This window comes from Geospiza fortis, unplaced genomic scaffold, assembly GCF_000277835.1.
Source record: "Geospiza fortis unplaced genomic scaffold, GeoFor_1.0 scaffold524, whole genome shotgun sequence".
NCBI classification, from domain to species: domain Eukaryota; kingdom Metazoa; phylum Chordata; class Aves; order Passeriformes; family Thraupidae; genus Geospiza; species Geospiza fortis.
Genome location: NW_005054437.1, coordinates 185,943 through 199,161, shown reverse-complemented (window position 1 = coordinate 199,161; position 13,219 = coordinate 185,943). Strand labels below are relative to the sequence as shown.

At 39.8% G+C, this 13,219-nt stretch overlaps 1 protein-coding gene across 2 annotated transcripts in view; it reads left to right on the top strand.

Moving 5' to 3' along the window:
• HPS5 (HPS5 biogenesis of lysosomal organelles complex 2 subunit 2) overlaps positions 1 to 8,899 on the top strand; it is an 18,043-nt gene extending 9,144 nt beyond the window's left edge. The window contains exons 12-23 of one of the 2 annotated variants that reach the window (XM_031062083.1): positions 1,114 to 1,237; positions 2,839 to 2,985; positions 3,496 to 3,570; positions 4,059 to 4,093; positions 4,172 to 4,663; positions 5,127 to 5,250; positions 5,428 to 5,583; positions 6,160 to 6,279; positions 6,572 to 6,685; positions 6,980 to 7,086; positions 7,743 to 8,028; positions 8,490 to 8,899. In XM_031062083.1, coding sequence (XP_030917943.1) covers positions 1,114 to 1,237; positions 2,839 to 2,985; positions 3,496 to 3,570; positions 4,059 to 4,093; positions 4,172 to 4,663; positions 5,127 to 5,250; positions 5,428 to 5,583; positions 6,160 to 6,279; positions 6,572 to 6,685; positions 6,980 to 7,086; positions 7,743 to 8,028; positions 8,490 to 8,550 — 1,841 coding nt within the window. In that variant the 3' untranslated portion in view covers positions 8,551 to 8,899. Of the gene's footprint in view, positions 1 to 1,113; positions 1,238 to 2,838; positions 2,986 to 3,495; positions 3,571 to 4,058; positions 4,664 to 5,126; positions 5,251 to 5,427; positions 5,584 to 6,159; positions 6,280 to 6,571; positions 6,686 to 6,979; positions 7,087 to 7,742; positions 8,029 to 8,489 lie in introns of both variants that reach the window. The other variant, XM_014309550.2, reaches the window with a different exon arrangement.
• Positions 8,900 to 13,219: the final 4,320 nt, after the last annotated feature.

Below are 13,219 nucleotides of genomic sequence, written 5' to 3'. Positions count from 1 at the left end.
CCCTACATCTCTGCAAAAACAAGTGAGGAAACTCTGAAGTGCATCATTCCCAACATTAAAAGTCAAAATTCAGGTGACTTAATTTTTGAATGTCAGAAGATAGAAAGGTTCTGTGTGTTCCACAAGAGATGACAAATTTGCTGATTATTTCCAAGTAGAGAAGTTCTAGATACTTCTTGAAGCACGAGTACTTGATTTGGTATTTGGAAGAAATGGACTTAGTGTTCCCCTGCTCACAGTGATATAAGATGTAATGAGTTTTTAGGTTTCTAGTCTGCATGATGAACAAAAGCAGCCTTATTTACAGCTAATTGTAAAGTCAGTTGTGACCTTTAGGCACTGTTGAGGGATTCTGATGGTAGATTTTTCTGTAACAGGGCAGCATCTTTTCCCCTCAACGCTGTGGTTACTGCTAACTGTTGCAAAATGCAGTGTTATCCTGGCTGTAAATGATCCCTTTTTTCTTGTTGACATCACTTAAAGATACAGTGTTTGCTTGTAACAGGAAATTATTGAGCAAAACACATTGTAAATGCTGTTAGGGGTATGGGAGAGAAAAGGAAGTAGTCAGTGATTCTGTATTTCTTCTGATTCTTACTAAAAGCCAGAGAGCTGTGGGCTCACTTAGATTTTTAAGTCCTTTCAAATAAGAGATTGATTTATACCCTAACCATGGCTTATATGTCTCTCTGCTCACATGTGATTTAGGTTTTGAAAATCATGGTCAGAACTGACTTCACCATCGGTTGTGAACTGATATATGCCACAATATTTAATTTTCCTAGGTGTTTAAATAACTCAGTGGATTAAATCAAGGTTTTGTCCTCTAAATGATCTGTAAGTCTAATTTTAGGAGATAGCTTTCATACTGTTGTTGGTGATTGATTATTTTTCTTGCTGTAAAACCAAAACACTATTAATAAAGCAGACTTAACTAGGTTCAAAGTTAGTAGTAACACGGCCCTTGAAACCTGGCTCCATGTGTTCTTGAGTATTAAAAAGGAAAGTGGGCAGGTTATCCATTAATGAATTAGTGACTTGTAGGTCGTTTCACTGTTCCATTTTTTGCCAGATCACTGTTTCATGACTTTTAATTTTAATTCCATTTGTCAGAGAACGTATCTCATGCATCTGTGGTGGTTGAGGCTGACCGGAATGAGACATTCCTCCCATTCAGTATTCCTTTGTCATTCCGTTCCCCATCTCCTCTCGTCTCTCTCCAAGCTGTCAAAGAAAGGTAAAACATGCAGCAGGTTCATTCATCCATTACATCTTGCCCTCTTCTGTCCCCTGGATTTGTAGCATTGTGTGGTTTAGTTCATACTCTGTTCTGCAAACGTGTAACTCCTGAACTGGAACGCCAGAGATGCAATCAGGTTTGCCAGGCAGTTTAAATCTTCATCTTGGCTCTAGTGAAGATACAAAGAGCTGCTGGTAACTTCAGCAGAGCCAAGACTTCAACCTCAGTTTTAAACAGTTAATAATTGTTACATGTCTAGGAATATTTACTGTTACTCTGTAAACTCTGGCTGAGGTTTGTATTCAAAGGCAAACTTACTGAATATTGTCTTGGAATTTTGCCTTCCTGTATCTTAGGGGGAAGGCTTCTTATGTTCCATAGTGACAAACATTAGAATATTCAAAGCAGATAGATATTGCTAAAACACACTTGTAAAGTGGTCTGTCCTATCCCCACATGAACTTTTCAGTGAATCTAATTGGTTTCCCAAACACTTATGGAATAATGGTAGCTCATACTTGCTGCAATTAGATCTGTATCCATTTTTTACCAATCACATTGGAATTTTAAAACTCTTTTTATAAAAATGGAGGATAAGGGGGTGGGTGTACAAATACAAAGGTGATGGTGTTAAATATTTAACTTAATTTCTATGAAACTGCTGTATATTAATTACTTAGCTAAAATATCTCTGGCCTGGCAATGGTCTGAAAAATTGCACAGCCTTCCCTTGATCACATCAGTATGTAAATAGTGTCCTGCAACAAAGAATTGTTGTTGCTATCAGCAGTGTGAGGGTCTCAGAATAAACATCAGAAGTACGTGCAATGTTTTGAGTTCTCTCTAAACTGTAAGCAGCCTTGAGGACCTTACTAGTAGTATTTCTGCTAACAATGAAAGCTACATTTTCAAGTATTCACTGCATGCAATTAATCATGAAATATAGTACTATCATATTTACAGTTAATTATGCTGAATTGGGTTGTTGTTTTTTTTTTAGTTCTAGAGCAGAAAGCAGGAAGCTTATTTTTCTGTCCAAATCTTGTTGACGTAGTTCTCTTCATGGCAGTGGTAGAAATAATTGAGTTCTGGTATGTTCACTGAGCTTTCTCTTCAATAAAACACCTGAAGGAATAGGGACTGCTGAGTGAAAAGGATCTTGTTGGTGAGCTTTGTAATCTGAAGAATTTGAAGCATTGTCAAGTGGTTTCTTACCACTAAGAGTGACTTAATTTCCTAAAGATGCTTTATGTTCAAAAGCTTTAAAATGCAAAAGCTAAAATGTAGCCAATCTGCATTTATTTGCATACAAATCACAAATACATGTCAAAAATCTATGGCTAATATTGGTATGTGATCCTGCTTCTCCAGCAGGAGTGTTAAGCATTTTAGGTTTCTATTCTGTGATAAAAACATGATCATGACTGGAGTACATATTTTGAGCAGGTTCTTAGTAATTCTGTTCCTGTTGGTCATCACTGCTCTCATCCTTTTCTCAGGAGTTCTTCAGATGATAAAGTCTCTGAAATGATAGTTTGAATGAAAAGAGTGCTTGGTTTGTTTGCTTCTGAACTCCTGATGTTAAATGTTTGAATTAGTGTTTCCAGCTTTGTACGCAAAACCACGGAAAAGATTGGCACACTTCATATGAGTCCTGAATCTAGAGGGAAGCATGAAGCAAAGGATGATGAGCAGCTGCCAGAACTAACTCTTAATCCAGTAGCATCTCCCCAGGAAGAAAAAGGGTGAGTGCAAAATCACATTTTCTTAGCAATTGTCCAGCATTTGCTGGATGTCCTAAGGATAGAAAAAAATTCTTTCAAGCAGACAATGAGGAACTTGGCATTAGGTTTTTCCAGCTGCCTTCATTCCTGTGGTGGGTTTCAGTGGTTCTCCCAGCTCCTTTCTTAGAGCTGATGAGGCAATGAACACAGAGCTAAGTAATTTCATATTCCAGTGCTTATTTACCACTTTGGACTAACTTTCATACAGTGGCATGGTACTGGTTTTTGTTCAGTACCTGCAGAAATCTACTGTAGCTGGTGTAGAAGCAATAATAGAAAGCCACAAAACAGTATTATCTGTTGCTCTTCATGCCCAATTTATCCATAATTTCTGTTGAGCTTTTCCTTCTTACAAGTGATAGCTTTGTAGTTAATGAAGGAATTAGTGTTGAGGAAATTTTTCAGGAAATCCTCACTTAAATTATTGAAGTTAATACTTCAGATAAGACAGAAATGAATGTGCTTTTCTAGGTCAGAACCCCAGAACTGCCAGCTTCCTGAGGAGGACCGTCTGAGAGATCTCAAGGCTGCAACAGCAGAAGCTATGTAAGCAGAGAAACTTTTTACTGTATAGATATGTAGGCCTTTGGCAGAAAAAAATGATTGGGTTTTTAAAATTTTTCTTTTAATTTGTTTTACATGCATGTAAGAGTGATGCTCTAAATGTCTATTAACATAACCTGAAGGGATCTCAAGGTGAATAATTTGATTCCTCTTTTTAAAACCAAGCAAAACTCACTAAAAGTTCTTCTAGCGTTATTCCTTTGTCTTAAGTACTGGCATAGTTTAAAAAAATGAAAATCACAAATAAAAATACATTCTGAAAGAAATCCTAGGGAGCTCAGAATGTGCTGAGTTCAAATGTAGACTGTGTGAAGTAGCCTAAAATCTGTTTGATGCACTTAAAATCACAAAAAAACTAACAACTGAGTCCAAGTCAAGTGTAGGAGTATAGTTACACAAAGCATATTTGAAATTTTACTTGTGGTTTCTTATAATTGTTAAACTTAGCAAACTTCTTTTTTATGCTGCAGAGCCAAGCTCCAGGATCCCCTGGTTTTGTTAGAACCTCAATGTATGAGAAGGGTCTTACAGGAATGGCTTGTCCATCTAGAAGAAAAATTCAACCAGGAGCATTCTGCTCTGTCTCTTAAGAAAAGCAAGGCTGTGTGTGCTGAAAATCAGAGGGCAGTCCTGGAGGAAAACCTGCAAGTGGCTCCAGCTGACAGAGACCCAGTAGACAAGGAACAGAGTGATATTTTGGAAGACTGCATTGAAAACGAAAATACTGATGAAACCTGTGTGAGCAAATCCACATGTGAAAATGGTGCTGATGTGACTGGGCCTCTGGACTGTGGCTTTCAGGTGTCTCCTCCATGTACCATCGAACCTGATGTTCTGAAAGATCTCGTGGAGCTGACAACTCTGTGCTTTGAGCTGTGTGTCTTTTCTGCTGGGAGAGCTGAGGCTGAGGAGAGCTCTGAGGGAAGCCTGCCACCAGCAGCTTCAGGGACCTTGGCTTGTAGGTTTATGCAAAGCTACTTCTTCCTTTTGGATTTAAAGAGAGTAAAGCAGTGCATTATAACCACGTGTGCCACCAGCCCTAATGTATGGGAAACATACATTGCAGGATTGAAAGGTAAATTATGAACGTTTGATGCCCCTTCAGTTTTATTGAACCAAAGCTTCATGATGATATTGGAAAACAGAACTTTTCTGTTCTCTGCACTCAGCTTCTGCCTTATGTAATTCTTTTAAGAGTGAATTAAAGCCTTAGTATTGATTCTGCTCCAGCTGAGAGCAGTTAAACCACAGAATCTTGCTTTGTGGGTTGATGTTTGTGTTTCTGGGAATCTCTTCACTGTTTGGATTCTGAGAGCCCTAGAAGTGAAAGTAGTGTATGCATTCCTAGTTTGTCCTTAGTTGGACTGCAGTTGTACCTGGACATTAATACCTGCATTTCATTGGGATTGAGGTGGGTGTTGAACTTCCCATGAAAGCAGTGATAGCTGTTGTTCAGCGGAAGGACAGAAAGGAGGGCCAGGACAGGTTAAAGAAAAAAAATGCCCAAATCTTGTAACTTGTCTGCTGATTTCTTTCAGAAATAACTTGTCACAGTCCAGTTGCTTTAGCAATGGAAAGTGAAGATATGTTGAAAATACTGAAGCTGCTGCATGACCTGGGGCCATGGGATGACAACCCATTGTTGCTGGCACATGCTCAAAGGTTTGTACCCAAATCTGAACTTCCTGGTGGGAATTGCTTCATTTACCATGTCATGAAGATTCCTGGATCTCTTAGAGAGATCACCCTTCAGTACTATTTTGAACTTGCAGGAGATCTTGAACAATTTATTTTGCTGTTTGGTACTGAAAATAGGTTTTATTCTCTTTCTTTCTCCAGGCTTTATGAAAAATTTGGGGAAACAGCTCTTCGGCCTTTGATCAAGTTCCACCCCTCTATTTTACCTTCTGATATTAAACAGCTTTGCAGGAATGATCTGGCTCACTTTTTAGCATATTTAGATAGTCTGGTGAAATCAAAGCCAGAGGACAAAAGGTGAGGGGAATGTAGAATCCTTTTCATCTGTCTGCTTTCCTCATCATAGGTGTGTTGGGGTTTTTTTTTGTTTTACCTTTTGGGAACATTTTTTTTTGTGTTTCTGTATCTGTCTGCTTGGTGTTCTTAAGTATTAGATTCTAAGTAATTCTGGCAGTTGTAGCTGGCCTTAGTCTGGAGTTTTTGTTAGGTTAGTATATAGTTTTAAAAGGGATTTACTAAATAATACCTTAAATGGAATTGATTTTTTTTTGTTCATATATCTGCAGTTCAGTGTACCAGGATTAGATCACATTTAAAAAGCTCCAAGCAAACCAAACAAAAAAAACCCACAAACCTGAAAAAAACCCAAACCAAATGTGTGGGAAGTCAACCTGCAAACTTGATTTTCTGTGGTTGCCTCAGTTTATAGAGACATAAATTATTTTAGGCTTCTCCACACTTAATTTTACATCCCTCCCCCCAACCCTTTTTTTTTTTTTATGTCAATTTGTCCACACACAATCTCTGCTTCTCCATATCTGGTATATTTAAAACCGGTAGGATTTTTTTTTTAGTGTCTGCTTTGTTTTCCAGGCCGTTTCTCCTTAGGTCTCTTCTGCAGCCGGAATCTGTACGGTTGGATTGGTTGTGCTTGGCAGTTTCTCATGATGCTCCACAAAGGGCAAACACTGTGGATGAGGAAGGAAATCCCAGGTAAAGTAGATTTCATCCAAGTTCCTGAGTGCAGCAGAAAGACTTAACAGATCTGGTTTTGGGTTAGATTTTATGTGAAAGTTTGGATCACTGACTCCTTGGAGAATTTTGCAGTGTTCAGCAGAAATGACCAAAGGATTGAGTAACTTTTATTTGCAATACCTTCCAGAGTGACTGCTCTGCTGAGACTGCACATGGTGTTTCATTCCTTTTTCCTCCTCTCTCCATAAGTCTGCCGTAATGTTCTGATGAAAATCAATAATGCTTTAAAACGGAGTTTCTCATCTTCTAGGCCAAGATCACATTTGTTTACCTGGGGCTACAGCCAGCTCATTCTGCTCTTGATTAAACTCCCTGCTGATTTTGTTATGAAAGAGAAGATGGCTGACATTTGTAAATCACATGGGTAAGGAGAAGACTTGGTAATTCTAGATACTTGGTTATTAGGTATTCTGACTCTGAGAAGATACAAATGTAAATGACCTATCTGCTTTTTATTTGGACAGGGTTTTTTTAAAAACCTTTCCTTTTTTGAGAGTGAATATTGAATGTCCAATTTAATGTATCAAATGGGAGGTATTCCTTTCTGTTTCTGACATTCATTAAATATAGTTGCTTTTGTCTTCACTGATGTGATTGTTCTTGACTTTGGTTTGAACTGAGTATTTGATTCCTAGAAATGTTTACTCTCTTATTCAAGATTTTGGCCTGGATATCTTTTTCTCTGTCTGGAGCTGGATAGAAGAATAGAAGCCTTTACTAATATTGTTCATTTGGATGATTTGAGCCTGTTGAATGGAGAAGATGGTTAGTAATTCTTAAACTGTATAAACATACTTCTGTAATGTAGGAACTGCCCTTATATAGCAGTTTGCCCAAAGCTGAATTCAACTTTCATCTTTTGAAGTGTTTTTGTAGCTCTATGTGTAGTACAGCATATTTGAAACACATAAATGGGCATTATACTCTTGTAACTTCATGCTGTGCTTTGTGAAATCAGTTGTGCTAGAAAATGCTTAAAAGTTAAAGAATCTTGATTTATTTATCAGTTGGGAGTAAAAGCTAATCATGGTGTTGTAGACAGAGCAGTAGGAAGCCTTCCTGCACATCACAAAACTCCCCCCTACATGTGCAGACACCCAAAGTTAGGGTGAGTGAAGCATTGTACCACAAGGCAGAACTCGTAAGAAAATTCACTCTGGCCCTAAGATGGATAAAACTTTGTCTCTTGACTTAATCCAAAGCCTTGAATACTGAACTATTGTGAAACTATGTGTGTTCACCACTGAATCTTTACACTAAGTTAGGGCAGTACATTTCTGTGTACAATTTGCTTGGTTTCCTAAAATTTCAGAGTAAAACAGAATAGCTAGCTTCCCTTTTAAGTACAGATATAGTTTACATAGTAGTCTTAGAATAATCCTTGCTTTACAAATAATGTAACAAACTCATTTTACATCTAGGTTCCATTCCAGAGACCATAGAAGAATGGAAGTTTGTTCTGCATCTTGCACAGAATCACAGCACAGCTTCCCACCAGCACAGCCCACAGAATGGGAACGCTGTCAGCAATGGAGGCCTGAGCTGCCCTGACTGCATCACTGTGGAAAACGTCGCTCTGCTGCTGGCCAAGGCCATCGGCCCAAATCGAGCCTTGCCTCTCTTGCAGGAGTGTGGCTTAACACTAGAATTGTCTGAGAGGTTTACTGGTGTCTGTGAGATACTGAGAATCGCTGAGAAAAGGCAGAGGTAAGACATGTGTCAGCAGAAGATCCCACCCTGTTCTTTTTGGATCTCCTCCATGCCTTAAACTTCCGTTTTCATTTACAAGAAGAAGTGCTTCACATTTTTACCTTCGGTTTTAGACTCATCTGAAAGCTTTCCTCTTACTCATTTGAAAGCTTTCCTATTATTTAAGTGTTTTGCAATGTAGCTGTTTTAAAATTGAAAATGAGGAAACAGGAAATCATACATGAAAGGTGTATGTGAAGGAAATTCTCTGAAAAAGATCTGTCCTGCTGAGACCTGTAGAGACTCTGATCTCTCCTTCTCCTTTCAAAGGTGAATGATGATGTCAGGATGTTACTTCTGAAATGTGATCATGTTTTTTACAAATTTCTCTTTAAAAAGCAAACCAATGCTCTGTTGTTCTTTCTGTTGTTAGTTTTTTTACTGTTTGACTTTTTTTGTTCCCTTTGCTTTGTTTGCAGAGCGCTGATTCAGTCCATGTTGGAAAGGTGTGACCGGTTTTTGTGGTCTCAGCAAGCATAGAAAACAACTTGGGAGAACTCTGGGAACATTTTATACTGTCGTGACTGTATATTCAAGTGCCTCTTAAGTTTCACAGGCCCTTAAAAATAACAAACTCCTGTCTAAAAGTTCAGTTATACTGAGCCAGTCTCCATCTGGCAGATATCTGACCTGGAAGTGATGACAGTTCTTCCGTATTCCTTTGGAGAAGACTTTTGAACTGTAGAATATAGATCAAAACAAGCCAGTATTTATCTTGAAACTAAGCTTACAGATTTCCAAGATGAAAATTGCTAAATTTATTTTCTGAGTCTATAACTTAAATGTTCAGGGATATGAGCCCCTAAGTATTAAATTATGGTGTATAAAATTTGTTTGCTTTTATGTTTGTAAACATGAGAAATTCCTGGGAGGTATCTAAGTTATACTTGTTTAACTTTCCTGTAAATGACATTTACCTTTAATGTTGCTGTAGAAGTGTCTGTCATGGTACCCATTGGTTTTTTCCCCTTCTTAAATTATACGGACAGGCCTTAACTATTTGAAATACGTTAATTAAGCCAAGTCTTAAAATGGGAGGGTAATATTTTTAAGTAGTGGATTTATGGTAAAAAATGCTGATTAACAGACAGACTTGTTAAATGAACTTGCTGTTAAACTACAAACACAATATTTCTAAGTTGCCCATACCTGTTTGTGCACTGTGACCATAGACATCAGTTGGATACTCCAGCAAACCTCAGGACAGTGCATTAGAATCAGAGTCATTTAAGTTGCAAAAGACCCTGAAGATCCAGCCCTCCAACCATTAGCCTCCAACCACTGCCAAATCCACCACTGAGCCATGTCCCGAAGTGCCACATCTACATGGCTTCTAAATGCCTCTAGGGATGGTGACTCCATCACTTCCCTGGACAGCCTGTTCCAGTACTGGACAATACTTTTGGTGAAAAAATGTTTCCTGATATCCAATCAAAAGTTCTCCTGGAGCAACTTGAGGCCATTTCTTCTTGTCCTATCCCTTGTTACTTGGGAAAAAGAAACCCAGCCCCACCTGGCTCCAGCCTCCTTCCAGGCAGTTGCAGAGAGCGGTGAGGTCTCCCCTGAGCCTCCTTTTCTCCAGGCTGAACACCCTCAGCTTCCTCAGCCTTTCCTCACAGGACTTGTGCTCCAGACCCTCCACCAGCCCCCATTTCCCTTCTCTGGACTCACTCCATCCCCTCAATGTCTTTCTTGCAGTGAGGGGCCCAGAACTGGACACAGGATTCAAGGTGTGGCCTCACCAGCACAGGGGGACAATGGCCACACTATGGCCGATCCCGCCCCGGACGCCCGGGGCTCTTGTGCCCCAAGGACAGGCCCCGGCCCCTGGCCTGGCTGACCCTCACACAGCCGCCTCAGCCATCGATCCGGCCTGTCCAGATCCCTCTGCAGAGCCTTCCTGCCCTCCAGCAGATCAGCACTGCCACCCAGCCTGGTGTGTGTGCAGCTGGCTGAGGCTGCTCCATCGCCTCATCCAGATCACTGAGAAAGAGATCAAACAGGGCTGGGCCCAGCACTGAGCCCTGGGGAGCACCACTTGGGGCTGGCCACCAGCTGGATTTAACTCCATTTCCCACCACTCTCTGGGCCTGGCCATCCAGCCAGTTTTTTGGTTGGTGAACAGTCCACATGTCCAAGCCACGAGCAGCCCATTTCTCCAGGAGAACGTTGTGGGAGACAGTGTTAAAAGGTTTTCTTGAAGTCCAGGTCAACTTTGGTAATTCCACAATTAATTCTGACATTTTGGAAAGTGAGAGGCCTTATTTTAATAATATTTTTAAAAGCTGAAGGTTTACATAAGTATTTTTAGATGACTGCTGTCAAGAAAGAAGTTTTTTTACATATTAGGTTGAATATGAAGATTCACAAAATCACTTGTATTTTATATCTCATTTACATAACTATGCTTTGTACTAGCACTCTTTCTGCATTTAATACATCTTTGAACGAGTTTCTTTTTAGGTTCTAGTTTTGATCCTTTTCACTGTATGACTCACATTTTAAGCAGAAAGCCACAGCATCTGGTCAATATTCAATTTTCACAAATCTAATTTAAATAAAAAAGTAATGCATTAATTGGAACTAAATTTAATTCAAATTCGATAATTTTGTTGTAAAATGATGTGAAAATACTGCTTTATAAGGAATCTTTTTATGTAGACTTGCAGCACTTGTAGTGGTGCAAAATAATGCTTTTAATCAAAATAGGACAGTACAATGTTTGGCCTTTTGAGAGGTGCAGTCTGCAGAATATTTCATCTTGTCAGCAAGAAAAATTTGGGTGTGGTGGGTTGGTTACTTAACATGGGGAAGGGGAATTCCAGGGTCACAACACATGCCAGGCTTCCAGCCAGAGTGTTGCTTGTGGAAATGCCAATACAGCACTATTTCTAAAAAACCAAACTTTAAAGCTTCTGGGGTTTACATACTGCCATTGGAAATAGAAGGATCTGTGCCATCAGGAATACCCCATGCTCTCACAGTAAGGCTTGGAATGGGAGTCAGGCACCTACCAGATGGTGTTGGTGCCTGTTCTGTTCCCTGCCAGATGAGCTGCTGCTGCTGCCTCAGGGGCTGCCACAGTTACCTACCTCGGGTTCATGCAGTGGGTGATGTAGCTGAGTGCTCCCCTTGCCTTCCTCAGAGGAATGCCTGGATTTCTGAGAATGTGCCTCGCGTACCTCTCTATGGTTCCACTCTATTTGCTTGGTGTATTTTGTGCACACATCAGTCTCTTTCTTACTTCTGTGGGGCTTTTGTACACTTGGTTAACTTTGACTGAAGGTTGGAGCCTTTTTTCTTTGTTTGTTTTAAGTAAATCATAATTCCAGTTAGAGGCTTTTCTTTTTTAAATCATGTCAGAAGGGTCATACATATAACATAATGGGAAGTGTGTGTTCAGATTTTGTGTCTAAAGTGAGCTTGTGTTTATCATTTCAACCAACTTGGCTGTCAATAAAGAGTGAGAATGTACTCTCTGAAGAAGAATTGGAAAATTAATGTTTCCTATTCTGGATGAATTTGTTTTCATCTCACATGGCTAGGGTGAAGGGACTGAAATGAGAGGGTCTTCTGTTCAGAAATTACTGAAACAGAAATTGCCTCAGTTGCACAGAGCAAGGCTCCTGTCAGCCAGCTGAGCACACATCACTGACAGCTCAGCCAGCCTCATGGGGAAGATGAGCTGCAGCTCAGCTTTGGCTTTTGTGGGTGACTGGTGGTGGGAGAGACCCTTGAGAAGCAGAGATAAATAAAGGGGGCTTAGCCTGGAGCAGCTTTAAATAGAAACTACCAGTGGTATTTTCTTTTTATCAAAGAAAAAAGTATCATCATTATTTCACTATTAGAAACCTATGGGTAAATAAATTTTACTTCAGATAAATACCTGCATTTTCAATCTGCTTCTTGAAAGGAGACAAGTTTCCAGTGATTCTCCTTGTCTATAAGCCCAAAGTCACTGGCAGTGTATATTCAATACTTAGCAAAATTCTTGAAGTGAATTATTGCACATGTAAGTGTAAAAAATGTACTGTTCTTTCCCAGATTAAGAAATACCTGCAGATATTATTGTGTCTGAGCTGGGAATTCATCTCATCCCCTTTCTCAGATTGCAAAATTGTGGAATGTTTGAGGAACATAGTTTGCAATCATAAATATTTACAGTTAAGGGCAACCACCATGGGGTTGCTTTTTATCTTAACTGCATCAGAATGTACAAACCAAGAAATGGTCTCCAGGCCCCCTCAACGTGTTGTTCCCCAGTGTGCACATGCTGCCAGTGTTTCTTGCTAGGCCAGGAGGAAATGCTCTGTTCAAACCCTCCTCCATGCTTTGCCTCTCTCTGTTGTGAAAGAAGCAGTGTTGGCTGCAGCTCATTTCTGTGAGCCAAGGGTCATGACCTGGAGTGCAGGCCAGGAAGATATGGTGTCACATTCATATTTTCTGAAAATCCCTTTGCCCAGGAGTTTCTCCTGGGAAGCTGAGAAGCCTCAGAGAAAAAAGGAAAATAAATTCTTACCTCATTTGTTTCTCCTGTGTTGTGGTCACACGTGGAATGTGTTTTGAGGTTGTTTATCCAACTGGTGATTGTTTCATTGGTTTGATGTGGATTGTTTTGACTTATTGGCCCATTATGGTCAAGCTGTGTCAAGGCTCTGGAAAGAGTCATGAGTTTTCATTATTATCTTTTCAGCCTTCTGTAAGTATCCTTTCTGTATTCTTTATTATAGTTTAGTTTAGTATTCTTTAATATAATATAGTAACATAAAATAGTAAATTAGCCTTCTGAGAGCATGGAGTCAGATTCATCATTCCTTCCTGCCACGAGGCACCCCGCAAATACAATGATTCAGGAAAGCAGGGCTCAGGCTGTTCCCTGCTGGAGCCCCAAGCTGCAGCTTTATCTCAGCTCCAGCATTGTTGTCACTGCTGCTGTCCTCCTTGCTGGACACCAGGGGATGCACTCTGAGGTGTTCAAAAGAATCCCTTCAGCACCTGCCTTCTTGCAATTATCCTCAGTTTTGCAGAAATGTTTTTTTTTTTTTTTGTCATCATTGTCCTTCATGTTTTACAGAAATGTTGGTTTGGAGGGTGTGAAACAGTGTAAGACTCAAAATATCCTCTACAGTCCAGAGTGTGTGAGCTCTTG